The 24591-nt window shown below is 32.5% G+C and overlaps 2 protein-coding genes across 6 annotated transcripts; both read right to left on the bottom strand.

The window, feature by feature from the left end:
- Positions 1-2810: 2810 nt before the first annotated feature.
- LOC112465428 lies at positions 2811-12158 on the bottom strand. Of its 3 annotated transcripts, none has more exons than XM_025032962.1 (9): positions 11987-12158; positions 11814-11933; positions 11626-11743; positions 10209-10470; positions 9639-9809; positions 9377-9467; positions 9049-9185; positions 5930-6062; positions 2811-2973 (listed from the first exon to the last, which is right to left on the bottom strand). In XM_025032962.1, exons 1-9 carry the CDS (start codon positions 12128-12130, stop codon positions 2920-2922), a joined length of 1230 nt encoding a protein of 409 aa, XP_024888730.1. In that variant the 5' UTR covers positions 12131-12158; the 3' UTR covers positions 2811-2919. The 3 variants fall into 3 exon arrangements, with proteins under 3 accessions (XP_024888730.1, XP_024888731.1, XP_024888732.1); XM_025032963.1 differs by having other exon boundaries at positions 12014-12158; XM_025032964.1 differs by having other exon boundaries at positions 2922-2992.
- Positions 12159-19023: 6865 nt separating this feature from the next.
- LOC112465429 (odorant receptor 49a-like) lies at positions 19024-22255 on the bottom strand. 3 transcript variants are annotated; one of them, XM_025032965.1, is made up of 9 exons: positions 22123-22255; positions 21828-21947; positions 21645-21762; positions 21124-21385; positions 20803-20973; positions 20584-20674; positions 20373-20506; positions 19221-19353; positions 19024-19139 (listed from the first exon to the last, which is right to left on the bottom strand). In XM_025032965.1, exons 1-9 carry the CDS (start codon positions 22180-22182, stop codon positions 19089-19091), a joined length of 1140 nt encoding a protein of 379 aa, XP_024888733.1. In that variant the 5' UTR covers positions 22183-22255; the 3' UTR covers positions 19024-19088. The 3 variants fall into 3 exon arrangements, with proteins under 3 accessions (XP_024888733.1, XP_024888734.1, XP_024888735.1); XM_025032966.1 differs by having other exon boundaries at positions 19221-19347; XM_025032967.1 differs by having other exon boundaries at positions 19221-19287.
- Positions 22256-24591: the final 2336 nt, after the last annotated feature.

Raw genomic sequence — 24591 nt, 5'->3', positions numbered from 1 at the left:
TGTAAATTTTTCAATAAATGAACACTATCCGTTACGCCAAAAAAAAAATCCTAAAAACATGCTTTTTTTTCGCCGAATAAACTATACCCCCCCCTTAAGTTTATTTGTATGGTACAAATTAGTACAAATTCAGTCCTTCAAATTTCTGTATTTAAAATCCTTTTTTTTATTTTTTTTCTTGTGGTCTTTCTAGCTTAATTCTAAGGTAGCAGCGACACGATTTTCTCCGAAACGGCACGAGGTACAAAATTGTTACTAGTGGTACAAATTAGTACAAAAAAAGTACTAAATATTCTGATAGGTCCGGTTTGATTCTGCCCATTTGGTCCTGCTAGCTTAAAAGAGGTGAAAATGAGTGTAAAGTCACACTGTGAAGAGTTGATAGTGCATTCACTCAAGCCAAGAGTCAAATTTTTACTCGAAAAACTTTAGAGAGTAGGAATTATAATAAAATTATAAACTATTTACAAACGTAAGTGAAAGTATTTTCTCAGCAGGAAGAAATAGTGTTTTCTTCGTGCTGCGATAAATGCGAGACGATTTGTGCGGAATATATCGGAATACAAACTGTAATTAATTGGCCATCGACGCATGTATTATTGGTGATAAACAGCGATAATTCTGTGAAACAATATCTGTGAAGCAATTTCTTATTCATTTTTAATGAGTATGTGTTCCAATGCAATCTACATTAAATTATGGCAAAGGGGATCCTATAGTGGCAGTAATTACCGACATTTAGTTAAAAGCATACAACTTTTAATTGGCTTTACGGAATTGCAAAAAATGTAGAAGGCTAGGGTCGATTTTATATAAAAAAACGGAAAAAAATTAAAAATTTGGGCACATAGAGCTGTCACTGTGACGACAATAATTGCTTGTACAAAAATACTGCAGTTTATATATACAAAATGAGATACAAGCTCTCTAGAGAAAACATTGAAGAACAATATCGTGCAATTCCAACTAAGATAAAAGCCTAGAAAAAAAGTTGCATGCTTTTAACTTTTATATGTGCAAAAGTACATGCAGGTTGATAGGATAAGCAGTATTGCATGTAGCGAGAGATGGCACAGCGATCGGACAAAAACAGATATCTATAGTTAGACAAGAACAGATATAGAGAAAACAGAATTAGAAATGTTGACATTATCGACATCAAGTAAGTTCGGCCTTCGCTATAGGATTCCCTTGTACTTTTTTTTTTAACAAGGGGGAAATCCTCATAGGATACCCCTGCCCCCGGGGCGGGGCAGGCGGTTATGCCGGACTCCTACGGGCTAAAACCTCTCCGGGTGTCTCTCTCGGCACTTAGGTATGTGAGGAGCCCCTGGGAATCGCAAAGCATAACGTCCATGGGCCCCCTCGTGCCTGACCTGACTGGTCAAAGACCTAACTTGTGGCGGATGAATAAGAATAAGGGACACCATTCCCATCCGCCACCCTCCCTTTCGGAGTTGCTTTCGCACGAGCGTGCGGCTGTCCCCGGCGTGGAGGGGAGGGGGTTTCCATCACCGAGGTGTCGGATCCCCTCTCCCCCGCGCCCCACTAGAGGGCAGGTAGGGCCAGGACCCGGGAATGTTGCCATCCCCGAAGTCCCGCCGCCCCGCCACCCACCCATCGCGGACCGAAAGGAGCGCCTGTGGTGGAGACCCCGTAGGTAGGAGTCCACCCGAGCCCCTCCCGGCCCGCTTTCTCCACCGAGGATCCCCTTGTACTACGAACAGCAGATTGCAATACGTCTGACTCTTCTACTTGATCAAAATTTAACGAATATATATTATAAAATAATACGCTTTTTACGCGCTAAATTATTCTTAATGGTGGAGAGGGGATAGGCTGCCAGTAAGCTTCTCATATGTTAATCACAAGCAATTCTGAAGAAACAAATATACAAGATTTATGTACTAATTATACACTGACATCAAAGTAATTTCGATTTTTGCATCGCATCCTTAAAGGACTTCCCTCTTAATACAAGCAGTAATATTCTTTTATAACTCGTTAAAAATTCAAAAGTTGGATTATTTAACATATTATGCATTATTATTTTAAGATGATTTCGATATTTCCGCTGCATTTCTTAAGAGACTTTTCTTTTACGATGAATAAAGACATCCACGCCTAATTAATCTCAAACTGTAAAACTTGATAAATTAAATATGTATATGATATGTCTATGATTTATGCGTTATTATTTTTAGATTCTTTTTGCGTTGCACTCATTGGAATTTCTTCTTACGACGAATGAAAGATCCACTAATTCGCTTACACATCTCACAAGTTTTTCAAAATTGCTTGTGATTAACATGTTGAAAAGCTCACTGGCAGCCTCCCTCCCTCTACTCAATTAAAAATAATTGTTTGTAGTTAAACAAAACGAGCGCAAAATTTTTTCTTATAGGTTTAGAGAGCGCATAAATAGCACATTATTATATAATTTATTTGTTACATTTTGATTAAGGGGGCTAACTAGGCAGACGTGATTACAATGCACTATCGATTTGAATATGCAGATCGACTAACGCGATAAATGGATTCTGTAAGAATCCATAATAACTCATTACGCGATATTCGCGTGAGGGAAAGTTATATGAAACACGTTAAAATCATAAACTTTCTACGAGTCAAATAAAAATATGCACTCATAAATAAATATAGATATATACTTGTTAAATATATCTATCATTTACAAATTTTCTATAATTCTTATGTTAGCAAAAAATTTCCTTTATTTTCTTTTTTTGCGAGACAGTGGAAATAATATATAGAACATATATTCATATTTTTGATGTAAAATATTTCTGATGTCGCTTTATTACGATAACACTTATCCTTTAAATTCAATGATGGCTAATGGCTTTCTTAGATATTATAATATTGTAAAGATATACATAAAATGTAATTGCAATGACATCCTTATTTTTTTACGGACAAAAAGGCCGTGAAATACGACATGGCAGTTTGCATCACCTTAAAATTGAATGTTAGTCTATTATAACGTTATATAAATCTATAAAAGATGAGGGAATAAAAAGCCAACAAAACGAGCTAAATTAAGATATTATGTTAAAATTTCATTTTCATATAAATTGGTTAATCGGTAAACGTTTCGACTTCACTTAGTCTTTCTACTAAATCAATAATAATAATAATAAAGAATTTTGTCTACCATAAGGATTCCCGCGATTGTAACGAAAAAATAAATAATATATAAATTAAAACTTAAATAATAGCAAAATGAGATAACATACACGAAGATTATACTAAGAGGCTAAGCCAATGACAAGAAGCAACTAGTTTCTCTTTTAAAAAATGAATAATTCCGAGTCGTCACATGTTGGTCATTAGTTAAAAAACTTGTACATTGCTTCCAAGTTTCCACTTGCACACTTAAAAACTATGAGGAAGCAATGTACAAGTTTCCACTTGCACACTTAAAAATTATGAGGAAGCAATGTACAAGTTTCTACTTGCACATTTAAAAACTATGAGGAAGCAATGTGCAAGTTTCTACTTGCACACTTAAAAATTATGAGGAAGCAATGTACAAGTTTCCACTTGCACACTTTTTTTATGGATGGAGTATCATTAAAGGATTGGTGTTGAATTTGGCAATGATCGGTGAAAGGGTTACCAATTTTTGCCTAAAAAATGTACAAGTCATACATGTAATCTTATATATAAGGTATCATTAAAGGGAGGTTGTTTTGAATTTGGCGAAGATTAGTGAAAGCGTTACCGATTTCTGCCTAAAAAATGTATAGGGTAGACCGAGGCAAATCGGATTACTAATTAGCACCATAAAATAACTTGTTTGAAATAAAACACTTACAAAAATTGTTTTAAAATTTATATTGATTTGCCTCCGATTTGCCTCAATCTACCCTAAGTTATTTGATGGATAGAGTATCATTTTAAAGGAAGATTGTTATTTAATTTGGCGAGGATCGGTGCAGGGATTACCGATTTCTGCTTAAAAAGTCTATAAGATGTACATGTAATTTTATATAGAGTATTATTAAAAGAAGGTTGTTTTGAATTTTGCGAGGTAAAGGGCGAAAGATTTCTGCTTAAAAAATGTGTAAGTTACTTTATGGTTAAAGTATCATTTAAGAAAGATATTAAATTTGGCGAAGATCGGTGAAGGAGTTACCGATTTTTACTTGAAAAATTACATGTATTAGTTATACATGTAATTTTTTATATAGAGTGTCATTAAAAAAAGGTTGGTACTGAATTTGGCGATAATCGGTAAAAAAGTTCTTTCTTTATATTGAATTTTTCAAAATTTTAAATGTCTTTAACTCAAGAACTGATCAACCAAATCTTAAAGAATTATATATGAAAGCAAAATTCAAAACAATCTTTTTTTAATAATACTCTATATAAAATTACATGTACATCTTATACACTTTTTAAACAAAAATCGGTAATCCCTTCACCGATCCTCAAAAAATTCAAAATTTTATAAAAATACATGGTCCAATATGGACTTCGCATATGGACCTTTAATCGCGTATAAAGCTGAGTCTAATCAACCAAATCTTAAAGAATTATATATGAAATATAGATAAAAAGGACTGAAGAATATAATAGAATTATAAATAGTCTGATATCTCAAAATTGGCGGAAGTTAGAGCAACCACGGACATTTCTAAAAAAATTCAAAAATTTAAAAAAAAAGAACCCCTTTACCGATCATCGCCAAATTCAATACCAACTTTCCTTGAATGATACTCTATCAATAAAAAAAAAAAAAAAAAAAAAAAAACAGCCCAATATCTCAATATTTGCGGAAGTTAGAGCAACCACAACATCAAATCTGCACATACACACACACACACACACACACACACACACACACACACACACGACATTTTTTTTTAATGCAATTTTTCGACGTTTTAGAACACTCTGAACATATTAGCATAAAAAACTCAAAAAACAATCTTTTCTTTGGTTTCTTCTACCCCTATCTATACTATTATATAAAATCCTTACGGGTGGTGTATGTTTGAACGTTAATAACGTGAAAACTATTGGACCGAATTTTTACCACAAGTACATGAAATAGGGCTAGAATTTTCCGGGGAGTGCTATAGAGTGTGTAGTTTTTCGTTACCGATTTTCTGAAAACCGATTTTTTTAATTTTTCTAATTCTTACGGGTAAAAGAATTAAAAAAATCGGTTTTTAGAAAATAGATAACGAAAAACTATACACTCTATAGCACTCCCCGGAAAATTCTACCCCTATTTTATATAGTTTTAATACAAATTCGGTCCAATAATTTTTAAGTTAAAAACGTTCAAACATACACCACCCGTAAGAATTAGAAAAATAAAAAAAAACGTTATTAACTTAAAAACTATTGGACCGAATTTATATTAAAACCATATAAAATAGGGGTAGAATTTTCCGGCGAATGCTATAGAGTGTATAGTTTTTCGTTATCTATTTTCTGGACTCATTTAAAAATTCTTTTTAATTCTTACAAGTGTAAAAAACTATACACTCTACAGCACTCTCCGGAAAATTCTACCTCTATTTTATATGGTTCTAATATAAATTCGGTCCAATAGTTATTAAGTTAATAACAGAGAGAGAGAGAGAGAGACTATTTGCGTGTCTGATTATATATGTCCTCCGGGGCGAAGCCCGGGTAACCAGCTAGTTTTATATATAATTCTTTTAAATTTTGTTGATTAGACCCAACTCTTTATAAGCGATCAAAGGTTCATATACGAAATTTACGAAAACAAAGCTTCCTCTATGAGGAAGCAAAATGACGGTTTCTTTCTTCTTATCTTAATTTAGTTCGTTTTGTTGGCCTTTTATTCTCTCATTGATTTGTAAACACGAGCCTAATATTTCAATAATCTATGAAAGATGTTCTTTCTAGGTATGTAAATTAGAGAGAGACGTACCGAACTGCACATAGTCATGGACATAACGAACATCTTTCCAGCCGTGAGCGTACACGGAGCGAGACTTCTGTAAAGAAGTACTCTTAATAATTTTTTACTTTTTACAGAAAACGTATACCATGATGAACCATACCTAACAGAAAAGAAGCATTTTGCGATTAACTTGTTATCCATAATGTAAGTCATCATAATTATATGCAATAAAATTATGTAACGTTACAAAGAAAGCATTGCCGTTCAAAGATTCGCCGTTACTAAAAAGCTACTTTGCATATTAATTCTTGAATTTTAATATTAATTGGCATTAATTTTAGCATTAATTGACACTATATTTTCAATTTAATCTTTAAATTAACAGAAAAATTATTTTATTTTTAATTATTTTGATCACATAAAAGCCGTAGTTGGATAAAAAGGGTTAATGTGTCCCCACACTGATCATGCTCATTTTTTTTACTTTGATTGCTATCAATGTCACTTACAATTTAGTCGAATATTAGCTCTTAATATTGAACCGTTTTGCTGTAAAAAATAAAAATAAAAATTTCGAAAATAATTTATATTTTTTGCTCGGCTTAACCCTTACTTGCCACACTGAGGTGCAGACTACCCCACGACCATATTCCCTTAATTTTAAGTACCTAAACCTACGGGGAGCGGGTCTATAGCGACATCTGTCAATAGTTCGAGGATGCCACTATCCTCTCAAGCCAGTGGCATTACGCCGGGACCGTTTTTGTCTGTGGCAGTCGTCCAAAGTGAAGTGGGATCACCTGCACCCCAGTGTGGCAAGGCTGAATTCGTGAAATTTTAGTGATTTTTTTTTGCATTGTATTTTGACACCAGAGTGAAGAATAAGGTTGGTACATCATGTTATGATAAAGAAAATTGGGATCAATCATCGCCGTCAACGCTTTCTCCATATAACCCCATGTAAAACGACGCATTTTTGGAAATTAATATCTCAGCTTCTGGATGGTCAATAAATCTGAAATAATTCTCACACATGCGGTAGATCCTATACTATCATATATTTTTTACAAACGAAAATCTATGATTGACCAAACTGCTCCAACCTCCTTAATAATAGTGGAGCCCCCCGCAGGGGGACGGAACCTACTGTTTCCACGCATACACTTTCCACGCGAAACGAGGTGTCAGTAGGAGGCAGTAGGTTCCGCCCCCTGCGGGGGGCTTCACTATTATTAAACTAAAAACATAGTGTGCCTTCAAAGTACATGCGTGGGCTTTCCACGCGTGGAAAGTTGTAAACCCATGTAGCACCTCGCATCGCTATATCGCCTATTGTGCAAGGGGCTTAAGATTGCCGGGAAAATCAACTCAAATAAGGTGATTTATCAAAATGATCATTTAGCATTGGGTATGCATAATGACCGGGAAATTTAATTAATTCTTTTCTACTAATCATTTTGACTGAACAAATTGGGAATTATACATATTGCCCGGCCATTATGCATAATTCCCAATTTATCATATTTCCCGTATAACATAAATAATAGTATGAAAGTGATTATGTGAACGAAGTGAATGTGTACTTCATTATTTTGAATGTATGTGTACGTGTATGTGTATATATATATACTTCATTAATAAACATTTGATTTAATACGATAATAGTGTATCCTTTCATAATTATTTCAATTTACTTTATTTTATTATTTTTTTAGTACCTGCACTTATTTATTTAATAAATTCCGGAAAATTACTTGTTGTAGGATTTCATTCCAAGATTCTAAATAAAAATATGGCGATGGTACCAAAAAACTATGATAATTCTGAAAAAAAATTTTGTTTTTTGAAGTACCTTCTACCCATTTTATTGGTTCAAAAAAATTACTTGTTATAGAATACCGTCTCAAAAGTTTACAAAAAAATATGGCAATGGTACGAAGAGCATATCATAATTTAAAAAAATAAAAAAAAATTTTATTTTTTTAAACTTCTGCCTACCTATTTTATTGGTTCGAAAAAATTACTTGTAGAATACTATCCCAAAATTCTACATAAAATATATGGCGATCGTACCAAAAGCATATCATATTTAAAAAAAATAAAAAAATACTTTATTTTTTTAAAGTACCGCCTACTCATTTTATTGCTTCCAAAAAATTATGTCAGATAAAAAACTACTCCAAGATTCTATAAAATTTTTTTCGTAATTATACAAGAAAGATATCGGGACTAAAAAAATCAAGAACATTTATTATTTTTTTTATCAATGTTTCTGTCATCAGAAACTTTTTCCGATTTTTCCACAATTGTGTCTCAATAATATTTACAACATATTAAAATTTTATCAAAATCTGTTAAATCGATTAAAAGATATAAATTATTTTTAAAATTTTTATTTTTATTTTTTATTGTAAGTGACACTGATAGCAATTAAAGCAAAAAAAATGAGCATGATCCGTGTGGGGGCACATTGACCCTTCTTATCTGGCTACGGCCTTTAATGCTTGATAGATAGACTCAAGGCTCCTGGGCTCTTTTCCGACATCTCATGAGATGTGACGTCAAAAGCGAGAAATGTTGAGAATTGACACGTTGAGAATTCTTGCGTAGTATTTCGAAATAAAAAGATATTTGCTTAAAATAACACTACAGATCACTTCAGCACACTTCGAAAATACTCCGAGTTGAAGTTAAGTCTATCCCTTTCTCTTGGCAGTTAATAAACAGCCGTAAAATAAATGTAATACAAAATCTAGTCATGCGCCTGCGCACAAGCCTGTATCGTATCACATTCGTTTTACGGATGTTTATTAACTGTCAAGGGAAAGGGGTATAGACTTAACTTCAACTCGGAGTATTTTCGAGGTGTGCTGAAGTGATCTGTAGTGTTATTTTAAGCAAATATCTTTTTATTTGGAAATACTACGCAATAATTTTCAACGTGTCATTTCTCGCTTCTGACGTCACATTTCAACATGGCCGCGACAAGTACCCAGGAGCCTTAAAAATTTTTTGAAAAAATTGAGAAACAATTCAAAAAATCGTGATCGAAGATATTGGAAAAATATCATGAAAATTAAACATATAAGATCTTAAAAATATCTCTTATTTGCATCTAATGCTTAAAGAGCTACACAAATTCTTACGCCTTGTCGAAAACGTCTGTGCTTCGGTCTATCAGCAATTGTCCAGGAATACACATACATACGAGATGAATAAATGCAGCAAAAGTTATAAATCCGTATCTTATTACCTCTTCAGTATGCGTCAAGTTATTGATAAGCTGAAAAATTAAAGTATTGTGTTATAAAATATTCTCAATATTCCCAGTGGGGACACATATATTTTTTAAATACAGGTGTTATTTTAATTTAATTAACTGGGCAAAAAAATGCTTTTTTCTCAAATTAAAAATAAAAAAGTTTTTGGGGATAATAAATTAAAATGACTCACCTTGTATAATTAAATGCTCACCTGTATTCCGATCACACTCAATATTAGCACATTCAGAGATAAAAGAATGAACGTCGCATGAGTGAATATGGAGTCCAGCGTCTTGACGTGTCTAGAGAGAGAAAGAAAGAGAAAGAGAGAGAGAGAGAGATAAGAGATTGGATAAAATAATTTGATATAGATAGTTGAATAAATGCTATATTAGATTGGACGATTGAGTCACTTATTCACTAAAATTGTTAAACTGTTATTAATAGACGACAGAATTTCACATAGTACAGACTCTAATGCAAGTTGATGTTTTTTCAAGCACATTATTAATTCACGATAATCATTGTTGGCAGAACCGTGTTTCTCCGCGAAAATCTCTAGATGATAATGCATTCTTGTATATATTTTTTCATTATTGTCTGATTTAGTGTCTGCCTCGCCAATAATATTTTCAAGACGCCAGCTTTAAAATAAAACGTTATAAATTAATGCGCTTCGTAATCTTTGCACCGATGTATTCTCTAAGTTTATTCGTTTGACAATATTATAACTTATAAATTCTAGCTTTCTTAGAAGTACACACTGAGAAAAAATTTTCTGCATTTTAGTAAATATTAGTTTGCATACAACTATGACTCCATTTACTAAAATGAAAAAAATTTTTGTTTTTATTAGTACATGTGTATTCACTGTTCGTGAGAAAAATATATACTAATAAAAAGGAAAATTTTCTTTATTTTAATAAATGGAGTTGCAGTTGTATGCAAACTAATATTTACTAATTAAATGCAAAAAATTTTTTTTTCTCAGGGAATTTATAAAAGGTACAGGAAGATTACAATTTTTTTTAAATTTTACTCACCTGATAGCTGTAAATAAACTGCAAGCATGCAATGTACACACTATATATGTGGTATCAACGGTGAATAAAATTGTCGTTGTAATTGTACTTACAATGTAAGTATGGAATATGATTAGATAATAGTACTTCTCTTCATCCACTCTGTATTCAGCCTGATATATGTATGCTAATGGTCGCGACTCATTTAGCGGAATTACAATATCCAAGATTCTTGGTATCAATGGAATTAACAAATAAGATATCAAGGTTATGGTAAAGTATACTGGAAAAAAGAACATATATATATAGCTTATAATTATTTGTATGAAATGTCACAGAATGTTCTTCTTCTCGGCATGGGTATATATTTTATAATCTTATACAAATTTTGTAAAAATTTAACCCTTCGCCCGTAATCTGGGTCGTAAATGGCACAAGCCAAAATTCAAAACAGAATACCGCCGAAATGAAAGGGGGGGGGCTTGCTTTCCCTCGTAAAAAAAGTAGGTAGTGAGGAGAACTCATGCCCAAAGTTTCGTTGGAATTCGCCAGTGTGTGCTTGACCAGCAGCGAGTCAAAGTGCGTCCAGTGCCAATATTGACCCTGATTACGGACAGTGCCAGACTTTCGTGCAAGTAAGTAAAATTAATTTAACGTCATTTTCATGTTACTACAGTTATTTATAACTTATATAAATGATATTTTTTTATGATTGTGTATATTATATATATAACCTCAAAATGTGAGTGGATGAAAACACGTGTAAAAAGAAATTACATGTACTTTCAGAGTACAATGGATGATCAAGCGACAAATATCAGATATTATTTACGAAAAAGACGATTTTATATGATTTTTTAATAAAATAATGTAAAAATTACGCTAAAAATCTTATTTTTCTTTAACCCAAAAAACGCCATTTTCAATCCTCAGAATAATTATACTTTTTGAAAATGACCCATATACAGAATTTTTTTCTTGAAAGTACACATATTTAATTATAAAACCTCGTTGGAATTTTTCATTTTGATTTAAAATTCAATGATATGATTTTTTTAATAAAAATAGATTTTTATTAATTTTTTGCATAAAGAATTATTTATAAACAATTTATTTTATAACGAATTGCTAAATAAACTTTGGGATTATAAAATAGGATAATATACAAGTATTACAGAATTTTTTCAGATTTTTTGAACACTATTTACTAGGTCAAAATAACGACAGGACATTTACGACCCAGATTACGGACAATGCCAGTCAAATTATAGTTTACGGGCGAAGGGTTAATAATATATGTGAAATTTTGAACTTAACAAAATTAATTTTAATTTTAAAAAATTCCTTATTTACACCAGAAAAATTGAACATAACATTCTTGCGATTACAAAAATCGATAATTTTTCTTTAAAGACTTAAAAATTAATTATTTCTGTACCTGCATAATAGCTTGTTACTTTTTGACCGATACTAGCATAATGTCTCAAGATATGACGTTCATATTCGCTATTAAAAAACTCCCAATGTTCGTTCATAAGTTGCAACAGTCGTTGAAACTGATCAATAATGCAAAAAGAAATAATAACAGTAAATATACACATTATCGATGTCCATTTGACAACTCACTTTGTCGTTATTCACAACGATATTAATTAACTTCGTGCTAGCAGCAAAAAGAGGTGTAAGAGTAATTGTGCATTCAACGACAATATCTATATCACCCCAAGTGTCGTATAATAGAAGCACCTAAAAATTAATGATTATATCGACAGTATTATATAATTAATATGATACATTACCTGAGTTACTAAAGTAGAATAGTGCACCATTGTGAAAAGACATGGTATCAATGTTTTCATTACTTTACGCTGATACGGCCAACCACCAATTCGTGACAAAAATAATTTGTTAGTGGCATAGTATTTTTCCATTTCCGGATTCATATCGTACGCAGGTTGCTGTGCAAATGCCATCGCGAGACAGCCCCCTTTGTTATACACGATATGAAGGAAAAGTGACGTGAACGAGGAGAACAATATAATTACGATAATATTAGATTGTCAGTTCGATAATTCTAGATTGTCAAACGTCGGTCATACGTCGTGGAAGACGTGTATTAAATTAATCGATATAGGACGTTGCCTCTCTCTACATTACGTACTACATAGTTTGCAACACAACTTCTGCAGTCACATCTCATACAGGAATCATATAAAAATTATATACGAACTGTTTAGAAACGTGTGTGAAAGTATCATTTTCTCAGCAGAAAGAAATAGTGGTTTCATCCTACTACGATAAATGCGAGACGATTTGTGCGGAGTTTATATATCCAAATATAAACTGTAATTAATTGGCTATCATATTTTATTAGTCGTCAACAGCGATAATTTTACAAATACAAAGCAATATCAGTGAGACAGTTTCGTGGTTTTTAATGAGGGTGTGTATTAATGTAATCTATATAAATCGACTCCAAGACTGTCGATTGAACCAATTTAGAACTTGATCCGTTCACTCGTTATTAAGATCTCAAAATCTTGGATACTCGCAACTCATCAGCTCGCGTAAAGATACACGGTCTCGCTCTGCGCATGTACTTGGCGCGAAACACTGTCGTGTCTCTTGTTTACGCCATTCCCTTCGTTCAGCAAACGAACGCTAGTGCTTTCATATAAGCACCTCTAAGGTGTATCACTATATTAGTGCGGCGGTGCCACATAATTTTTTTAAATTAACACAGAGTCTTAAACTCGTATTACACTACGAATTGGGATTGAGAATAGATTGAATTTTAATTATTGAAGAAAACCAATCTCATATTTAGTAAACTTTACTCTGTTTGGTCAAATTTCAATCCAATCTCAATTCTAACCCGTAATCTGATATAAGCTTTACAAGAACAGAAGAATAAAGGTCGATTCTCACTATCGATCAAGACACAGTTCGGTCACGGTCCAGCATGACCAGCAGTGTGAATGAACTCGAAAAAGCATTGAATTTAATATGGCAACAATTTTTTATCAAATCGTGATCGGATCGTGACCGGACCATGACTTGACCGAGAATCGACCTAAAGACATTGACTAATTCATCGATCGGCTACAGTAAAGCTAATTGTAAGATTTGGCAACAGTGCGAATCGACTGTATTGCTCTCGCCATGAGCGGCGCGCTCAGATATAGGGTAGACCGGGGACAAAAGTAACATTTTGAGTTTAAGATTTTATAACAGTTAAAATATAATATCTACGTAAAAAAGACCTGTACCTTTTTAGATGTAGAATTTATTTGACTACAAAATTTTCTTGTGATGAATTCAGTAATGTAACTAAGAAAAAAGTTATTATTGTTTTTAAAGAATATGAGGAATACTGTTACAACCGTCCCAACCCCCGGGACAATTGTAACAGCAGAGGGGAACGATTGTACCACATCATCTATAAACAAAATAATGGTTATTTAGTAGGTTTATGTAATCAATCTTACGAATTTTCTATAAAAAATGCAACTTTAATGATAAAATAATTTGTTACATGACAATATCAGTATTTTTACATTATAGCAAACAAAAACAAATAATACTGTTTTCTCAACTGAAAGATTATTTATAATCATATATATTTAAAGGGTTAGGTTAAGTTGAAGTTGTCCCCGAGCAACGGAGACAATTGTAACGCTACAACTGTTCCCAGGCATTGATGTTACAATTGTCCCCTAATGATATTTTATGATTCGAAGTAAATTTTTTACATAAATATCTGGATGAAAGTCAATCGTATTATGCAAATTATCAACATAAATAATCACTAAAACATATAAAAATAAAACCTTATACTTTCGGCATAAAGAAAGAAAAATATTTCAAATTTTATGCACGTAAGAAAACTTACTTCAGGAAGGAAAAAAGTAACTTCTTCTCCTGCACACGTGCACGTTCCGCGAAGGGCGGCAATGAACTAAGGAACAAATGCCGCTCTATCTAGCGGATCTCGCCTCGCGGTCATACACACGTACCTTTTATAGTTTAAGAAATATTCACGATGTTACAACTGTACCTTGTTACTTTTGTCCCCGGTCTACCGCGCGTCAATACTTCCAAGTCTAATACAAAAATTGTACTAACGAAATTTTGGAGAACAATCATGCAAATATAATCTATGAATTGAAAATAAAAAGTCAAAAAGTTTCAATTAATTTTTATGCCACATCCATGCAATTAAGAAAATAAAATGCAAACTGAGCGTTCGTCTCATACGAGGACAATGAAGGGTTAATAAATTCTATACGAACGGTAGATTGCAAATTATAATTTGAGCGTGCGGATCGAGATTGGCGTTTTTAGTAAGAATCGCATAATAAGTTATGCGATTTACAGTCGCGTGAGAAAAAATTATGTGAATCAGGTTAAAGTCATGAATCTTTTATAAGTCAAATGAAAATGGTAATATAGATATATATATTTATCCACATATGTGAATAAAGATATATCAAGGGACACGGCAGTGTCTTCCGTCAAGTACACACGCCCACGACACGAGCAGCGAGACAAAAAGTACCTATATTTGCATCGAATTGAGTGAAGGCATAATGGTCATATCTAAAAATCGGCTAAACAGATGAAATTTTTAATAGGCTCAATCGACTGCTTAGGCTCATATCATATAATAAAAGTGTTTTTATTTTTTCTACATTAAATGTTAAAAGAGATTTTTTTTAACTGTACGTTAAAATCAGCTAATTTGGATTTAAGAAACGCCATCATCATCATCAATGTCGTCGTCTCGATGTCCGGATGTAAATCAATATTTCAATATTCGCCTATATTCACACACACTTTCAAACACCCTTTACATCCTTACTTATCTTCACGTCATTCACCTGACCCCCACCCACTCCAAAGACCACAATACACCCCCACATGTCCCCAACTAGTGTTTCCACTTTAAGGGAAAATTTCTCTTTTCGGGGAATTTTCGAACCTCTAAGGAAAAAAAGGAAAAAAACGGGAAAATTTTTTTTATTAAAAAACTCAGTTTTTTTAATCGATTAATTTAAGGGGATCCTTATAAAGTAGTCTGTAATACCGACATTTGTTTCGGCGTCAACTTACCAAAACATTCGCTTTATATAAAAATTCTACAATGTATTGTTACAAAAAGACTGTCGCGTGGACAGCGCATTACATCTAAAAATACCATACCGTTGTCAGAAATTAGGTTTAGACTCCAAACAAAAAAGTTATCTGTGAAAAAGCATTATTACAAATTAGTTCTCGCATATCATGCGGCGTTAGTGCTAGTGCACGTTTGCAATAATCCTTTTTCACAGATAACTTTTTTATTTAGAGTCTAAACCTAATTCTGACAATGGTATCGTATTTTTGGATGTAATCCGCTGTCCACGCCACAGTTTTTTTGTAACAATATATTGTAGAATTTTTATATAAAGCAAATGTTTTGGCAAGTTGACGCCAAAACAAATGTCGGTATTACAGACGACTTTAGGATCCCCTTAACAATCTTGTACTATCAATATCGACAGCTTTCGATGTAGAGATAACAATACAGACATCTATAGCCGTGTGTTCCGATATATCAATACTGAAAATCTGTAGTTCACATTATGTAGTTCAAATTTTCAGTAGTGGCAGTATATATCGGTACACGGTTTATGTAATACTAGACTGCCAACACCTTATATAAGGCGTCTTTATTCTTATGTTAAACTGTACGAAACAAATATATAAAAATGAAGATGTTTTATACATAAGAAGAGTTAGCTGTCTAGTATAATATAATTATACTAGACTGCTATTTAGCACTATATAAAAGGCCTGTTACTTGTTTTCGAAGAACTTCCTGAACTGGTGTACATTGGTGCATCAAGTAAGAGTGAAACCAACTATATTTGTTTCCATCTAACTTATTGCACCAGTGTACCTTGAGAATGATGACATTAAAACTAATTATAAAAAGTAAAAAATAAATGCTTTGAGTATAAAATTTCCAAACTTCCTTATCAAAACAAAGAATTTACATTGTGAGCTACTCTTGAAATAATCCCATACAGCACACTTGTCCAAAAGCGGTACATAAGACGTCTAAAAGACGTCGAAAAGACGTCTTATGTCCCGATTTTGGACATGGTGCTGTCAGGGAATAAAATCTGGGATAATGAAATTTTTTTATGGGAAGGAAAATACGGGAAAATTCAAGGTAGAGTGGGGAAAAAAGGGAAATTTTGGAAAAGGAAAAGGGAAATATCAGACCACTCTGGTGGAAACACTGGTCCCAACATAGCTCAACACACTCTTATCCACCCAACACATTACTACTCACTCCCATTGTTCACACCCACACCACACTCTCCAAATACCTTGATACACTCCGACACGTCTAAACATAGCCCAACACTCTTACTCATCCAAACACAATATCACTCATCTCCACTCCTTCAACTTACACCACTCACTGCAAACATCAATACATCCTGACACGTCCTAACGTAGCTCAATCTTATCAATTCAACTATGTATATATGTATACGTCATATATTAAATAACTTATAAATATGTATATTATTAGTTATTTATATATAGTTATATGTCTTAATTATAGTATATCACATAACATCAACACATTGCTTATAAGACGCTAGATACTATAAAATGCGTGATATACCATAAAAAATATTTAAAAAAAATGTAAAAAAGAGCGTCAAATATCTGCGCCCTTCAAAACAGCTTTTGTGCAAAACAATGTTATTGCAATCTATTTTTGCTGTTAAAATAGTGATGTCATATGTCGCGCCAACCGAGCATGAGTGTATATACATTATAAAATTTAATTCTTTTATCATACTTAATAGAATAATAAAATATTTAATGTAAAAAAACTGTATATTATACATGAAAAATTGTGTTTATTATGGCATTTAATTATTTTATTTTATTATACTTATTAAAATAACAGAATATTCCATCCAAAAGAACTTGGCGTTGCTAAACAAATATTCATGTTTTATGTGCATGTGTGAAGTTTGTGGGAATGAAGAACAAATTTGATTTAAAATGTGAATAGATATAGGGAAGACCGGGGCTATCTGTCTACGGGGGCTATGTGTCCACAGTACTGCTATCTCAAGTTTTAAGAGACAGATGTCTCTACCATTGTAACAGTAGTTGAAAAATGCTCTACGTAAAATATTTAAATGTTGTTTGTTTTCTTGCGATGCCTCTCGCAGACGCTATATACGTTAAAAGAAAAGCGAAAACAATTATTCACATTTTTCGACGGTCGAAAAATTTGCTGTGTGACGGTAGTTTAACTCAAATTAAAGTAAGCAATTCATAATATTATTAATTAATATATAGTTATCAGGTGTGAGAAGCGTCAAATCTTAATTCCGCATTATCTAAAATTGGCAACATGTTAAAGACTGAAAAACGTGGTCGGGGCTATCGATCTGTCCTATTTTTGATGGGGCAATGTGTCCACATTTCATTGGCGAATTGTTTTTTTATAAATAGATAATGGTGCGTAACTACAAAAGAAAGACTTTTCTTAAAACGGATAAAATAGACTAATAAAATTATATTTAGAGCGATTAAAAGAATAAAAATTAAGCGAGAATCTTTTCGTAAAAACAGCGTTAGACTTTGGAATAAATGTTCGGGCTTTCACTCGCTACTGTAAAAAAGTAACCTACGAGCAACTACTTGATCCTGCGATTCAAGAATCGTCATCAAATTTTTATTTTAAAAATACACGTCAAGTTAAATATATGAGTTTGTCTTAAATTATTGAGTATTTTCTATTTCAAACGCTGCCGAGGATACAGTAAAGGCCCCAAATAAAAAAAAAAGATTAAAGAATTGAGGGGATAAAAGAAACTCATCACATTGATTTTGCAACAGACTCAAAATCAGTTTGATGCCACCGTATATAAAGAAAAGTCAGCTCTACGCAGGAAACTTGTCAAAAAATCTACACAAAGTGCCTACTACTTCTTTGACTCCAACGACTAGGCAGTTTTTTCAATATTATATATTAATAATTAATAAAATTATAAATAAGTATAAACATTAATATAAATAATGTGTTTTTTATTATGTGGACAGATAGCCCCTCGCATGTGAACAGATAGCCCCGCATATGGGGCTATCTGTCTATGCTTGACTTGTCCACTTAAAAAATTCGCCTCTTTAAAATGTTAAAAGATCAACGATTCTAATTATGTTTTTTTTAAATAACAAGGTTGAAAGGTTATACCATTAAAATTTTAGCCAAATATTAATAGCTTTTTAATAAACTTGAAAAAAGCGTAAAGTGTGGACACATGGTCCCGATCTCCCTTATGTGTGAGTTAGCTTATGGATTTAAAAGACCTTATCTGTACATATATAGAGAGAAACGGCTTCTCATTTGAAACATATGCGTGCATGTTTATTTAGCAACGCCAAGTTTCTTTGGACAAAATATTATTTTAATAAGCATAATAATAGGACAATTACATGTCATAATAAACACAATTTTTTCATGCTTAATAACAAGTTCTTTTGCATTAAATATTTTACTATTCTATTAAGTATGCTAAAAGAATTAAATTTATAATAAGTACAAACCCATGCTCAATTGGCGCAATGTTTGATAGCACCATTATATTAAAAATAGATTAAAACAATATATTGTTTCGTACAATAGCTATTTTGACGAATGCGGATATTTTTTTATTTTTTAAAAGTATTTTTTTATGAAATCTGTATTACCTACAATTTTTTTATAATTTTTATGTTAGCACAAAACTGTCTTCATTTTCTTTTTTTGCTTCTTTGCTAATGACTTTCCTAGATAATATAATTGTGCGAAGATATACATAATATATTTGCAGTCGCATATCCTTATCTTATGGATAAAAAAGCCGTGAAATATGACATGGCAGTTCGCATCACCTTAAAATTGAATGTCAATCTCTTACACCGTTATGTAAAACTGTAAAAAACGTTATTTCTAGGTATGTAAATCAAACATACCGAACTGCACGTAGTCATGGACATAACGAACATCTTTCCAGCTGTGAGTGTACACGGAGCGAGACTTCTGTAAAGAAGTACTCTTAATAATTTTCTACTTTTTATGGAAAATGTATACCATGCTGAACTGTACCTAACAGAAAAGGTGCGTCTTACAATTGATTTATTATCAATAATATAAATCATTCGTAATTATATGCAATTTTACGTATAAACGTTATAGAAAGAAAGCCGTTTAGAGATTTGCCGTTACTAAAAAACTATTTTGCACATTAATTCTTGAATTTTAACATAAATTAATCTGCACTAATTAGCATTAATTGACACTATGTTTTAAATTTAACTTTCAAATTAACAGAAAAATTATTTTATTTTTTAATTATTTCAATCATATAACATTTAGTAGGGAAGACTGGGGCTGGTTGTTACACGGGTAGGTTGTTACAGTGCCAATGGTAGCTAAACCGAAAACGCTATAGTAACGTTAGAAAGAGATAAATGATCACGCCAGTGTCGGAAGACATACCGCGCGAGCTAGTGGCGCTGGCGTTCTTGTGAAAGGAGCCCGAACAAGCAGCCGTCAAAAACGCAGGTTTGTCTATTGGTCTAGCACTTGTTATCTAAATAAGCAGAAATGTGTATGTTGTGGTATATACTCTCTAATTTCTTCTGTTTACAATAAACCTTACTTTTATAAACTTTACAAATATTTGTGTTTTAATATTTAATCTTAAAATTAAAACAATTTACCCCGTGTGGTGTAACAACCAGCCCCTGGTGTGGGATAAAAAGTTACATGTCTCTTTTTTCAAAATTTTTTAATTTATATAATTTCTAATGAGCGGTTAGATAAAATTATTATTAAATTTAAATCTCGATTAGTTACTGAATCTAGCAAGCCTAGATTCATTTATAAGAACAACATAATCAAAGAGTTGAGACACTTTATAGAAAAAATGTCACAACCAGTCCCGGTCTCCCCTACTCGATAGATAGACTTAAGAATTTTTTTGAAAAAGTTGAAAAACAATTCAAAAAATTGTGATCGAAGATATTGAAAGATTATCATAAAAATTAAATTTTATAAGATCTTAAAAATTTCTCTTATTTGCATCTAATACTTAAAGAGTTATACAAAACACGAATTCTTACGCTTTGTCGAAAACTTCTCTGCTCCGGTCTATCAGCAATTGTCCGGGAATACACATGTATATAAGATGAATAAATACACCGTAAGTTACAAAAACGTATTTTATTATTTCTCCCTGCGTCAGGTTATTGACAAACTGTAAAATTGAAGTATTGCGTTATAAATTATTCTCAGTATTCATAGTGGGAAGACATGTACTTTTTAAATGCTCACCTGTATTCCGATCACACTCAATACCACCATATTCAGAGATAGAAGAATTAATGTCGCTTGAGTGAACATGGAATCCAACGTTTGAGCGTGTCTAGAAAGGAGATCGGATAGAGTGATTTAATAAAAATGGTTAGTTTGGACGGTTAAATCTGCACTTTATTAAAATTGTTAAAGCCGCTGTTATATACTATGAACGACAAAATTTCATGTAGTACAGACTCTAATGCAAGTTGATGTTTTTTTAAGCACGTCATCAATTCACTATAATCATTTCCGGCAGAACTGTTTTTCTCCATGAACATTTCTAAATGATAATGCATCCCTGAATGTATTTTTTCGTAATCATCTAATATAGTGTCTGCCTCGCCAGTAATATTTTCAAGACGTTGGCTTTGAAATAAAACGTTGTAAATTAGCGTGCAATTTTTGTACTGATGTAGTCTCTAAGTTTATTCGTTCAACAATAAGTAAATTCTGTCTTAGAAATACATTTATAAAAAGATACTGGAAAAATATAATTTTGTTTTTTATTTTACTCACCTGATAGCTGTAAATAGACTGCAAGCATGCAATACACACTTTAGATATGTAGTATCAACGGTAAATATAATTACTACTACAATGATACACGTCATATAAGAATGGAATACGATTGGATAGTAATATTTCTCTTTATCCACTCTATGTTCAGCCCGATATACATATGCCAATGGCCGTGACTCATTCAGCGGAATTACAATATCCAATATTTTTGGCATGAATGGAGTTAGTAAATGAAATATCAAGGTTGCGTTAAGGTATACTGGAAAAAAGAACATACATGTCTTTATCTATTACTCACAAAAGACATAAAAAAACATCCTTTTTCGGCATGGGTATTTTATAATTCTATATAAATTATGTAAAAATATGATAATATACGTCAAACTGAATGAATTAACTCTAATTGGAAAATAGTTTCCCTTATTTACACCAGAAAAATTAAACATAACATTCTTGCGATTACAATAGTCGATAAACAATTTCTTTTTCGAAAGTTGAAAATTAAATTATTTCTGTACCTGCAAAATAGTTAGCTACTTTTTGGCCGATACCAGCATTATATCTCAAGATATGACGTTCGAATTCGCTATTAAAAAGCTCCCAATGTTTATTCATAAGTTGCAATAGTCGTCGAAACTGATTAACAATGCAAAGAAAGTATTAATAATACGCATTCCCGATATTGATTGATGATAACTTACTTTGTCATTGTTTATAACAATATTAATTAACTTTATGTTAGAAACCAAAACAACAATAATGGTAATTGTACATTCAACGGCAATATCTAGATCACCCCAAGTGTCGTATATTAAAAGTACCTGTAAAAAATAATAATTATATTACCACCATTAAAGTATAAGTATGTCACAAACCTATTTTTTATTATAAAAAAATTAAATTCTATTTATTTTTAATAAAATTCTGTTTCGCAACATTTCTCAATCGATCACTAGTATCTGCATTACTATCTACGTAATTAATATGATGCATTACCTGAGTTACAATGGCAGAATAAAGCACTATTGTCATAAGACAGGGTATCAATATTTTCATTATTTTACGCTGATACGGCCAACCACCGATTTGCAACAAAAATAATTTGTTAACGGCATAATATCTTTCTACGTTCAGATTCATATCGTACGCAGGTTACTGCGCAAATGTATCATCGCGAGACAGCCCCCTTTGTTATACACGGTATGAAGGAAAAGTGACGTGAACGAGGAGAACAATATAATTACGATAATATCAGATTGTCAGTTCGATAATTCTGGATTGTCAAACGTCGGTCATACGTCGTGGAAGATGTGTATTAAATTAATCGATATAGGACGTTGCCTCTCTCTCTCTCTCTCTCTCTGTCTCTCTCTACATTACGTACTACATAGTTTGCAACACAACTTCTGCAGTCACATCTCATACAGGAATCATATAAAAATTACGAACTGTTTAGAAACGTGTGTGAAAGTATCATTTTCTCAGCAGAAAAAACTAGTGGTTTCATCCTGTTACGATAAATGCGAGACGATTTGTGCGGAATATATCCAAATATAAACTGTAATTAATTGGCTATTATATTTTATTAGTCGTCAACAGCGATAATTTTACAAAGCAATATCAGTGAGACAGTTTCGTGGTTTTTAATGAGGGTGTGTATTAATTTAATCTATATAAATCGACTCCAAGACTGTCGATTGAACCAATTTAGAACTTGATCCGTTTACTCATTATTAAGATCTCAAAATCTCGGATACTCGCAACTTGTCGGGTCGCGTAAAGATACACGGGGCGGTCTCGCTCTGCGCATGTACTTGACGCGAGACACTGTCGTGTTTCTTGTTTACGCCATTCCCTTCGTTCAGCAAACGAACGCTAGTGCTTTCGTATAAGCACCTGTAAGTATCGCTATATTAGTGCGGCGGTGCCACATCATTTTTTTAAATTAACACAGTCTTAAACTCGTATTACATTACGAATTGGGATTGAGAATGGATTGAATTTTAATTAATGAAGAAAACTAATCTCATATTTAGTGAACTTTACTTTGTTTGGTCAAATTTCAATCCAATCTCACCCGTAATTTGATATGGGCTTTACAAGAACAGAAGAATAAAGGTCGATTCTCACTATCGGTCAAGACACAGTTCGGTCACGGTCCAGCATGACCAGCAAGTGTGAATAAACTCGAAAAAGCATTGAATTTAATGTGGCAACAATTTTTGATCGGATCGAGACCGGACCGTGACTTAACCGAGAATCGACCTAAAGACAATTGACTAATTCATCGATCGGCCACAGTAAAGCTAATTGTAAGATTTGGCAACAGTGCGAATCGACTGTATTGCTCTCACCATGAGCGGCGCGCTCAGATATATCGCGCGTCAATACTTCCAAGTCTAATACAAAAATTGTACTAACGAAATTTTGGAAATTGTTATAAATTTATCTAATGCAAAACATGTGTTGTTAATAATAAATATTTAATATTATAATATTAATATTTTTGTATATATTTATTGTATTTTAATGTAGGGGAAACCGGGGCGGAGTCGTCACTATAATTATCTCGAAATCTGTATGTTATGTGAACTCGCCATTAATATTGTAAATACTACTTATGATGCCCATGTAACCAACGGAGTTTAGTGAGATTATATGCTATGTTGTGATTTTCATTAAGGCAAACGTGTTTTTGGAGATCAAAAATAAAATTTTTTGCGCGTCAAAAATTTTAAATATTTTAAATATTATTTTCTCTCCGAATCTCGAGATAAGTGATTCTGAAGCGTAATGTATGCTGAACACGAATCCAGTGAAAATTTTTTTATTTTCGTTGACTTCTAATATTTCATGAGCGATCAAACTTAAAATCGGTGTCCGGGACGAAGTCATCACCAAAGCCATACCTATCATGGAGGCTTCGGGCGAAAATCAAAGTCAAAGAAGCAGCAGTGGTCGGTTTCCGCTGAGGACTTGGATAATATGTGCTGCGTGTGCTCAAAAATGACAAAATAGAGCTGATGAGAAACAGTGCATTTCGTGCGAGCATAGGGCACATAAATGTGTGTGCTTTTCTTGTAATTATTTTCCGCCATTATGTTTTTAATTAATGTTTCCATTTTTTTTATTAAAAAATAATTAATAAAATGTATCCTATCATTTTTCATAATCGGAATTATGAATTTTCGTTTAAAATTCATTCCGAGAATGGAGTGACAACTCCGCCTCGGCAATTTTGACATTTCAATTTTTGCACCTTAATGTCGTTTTTACTCTATATACCAGTTGAACAAAGCGACGTAGACCAAAAATGTCCTTATAAATTTTGTAACCAAAGGTTTATTCTTTAAAACGGTATACCACATTTTACTGAAATTATTTGTTTTGTTGTTAAAGATCGACATTGAAAAAATAGTGACGACTTCGGCCCGGTCTTCCCTATATATATGTTAGTTTGATTAA

This window comes from Temnothorax curvispinosus, unplaced genomic scaffold (genome assembly GCF_003070985.1).
Source record: "Temnothorax curvispinosus isolate PA1 unplaced genomic scaffold, ASM307098v1 QBEX01015194.1, whole genome shotgun sequence".
Taxonomy (NCBI): Eukaryota; Metazoa; Arthropoda; class Insecta; order Hymenoptera; family Formicidae; genus Temnothorax; species Temnothorax curvispinosus.
Note: the sequence above shows the minus strand (reverse complement) of the source record. Positions and strands in the feature narration are given on the sequence as shown.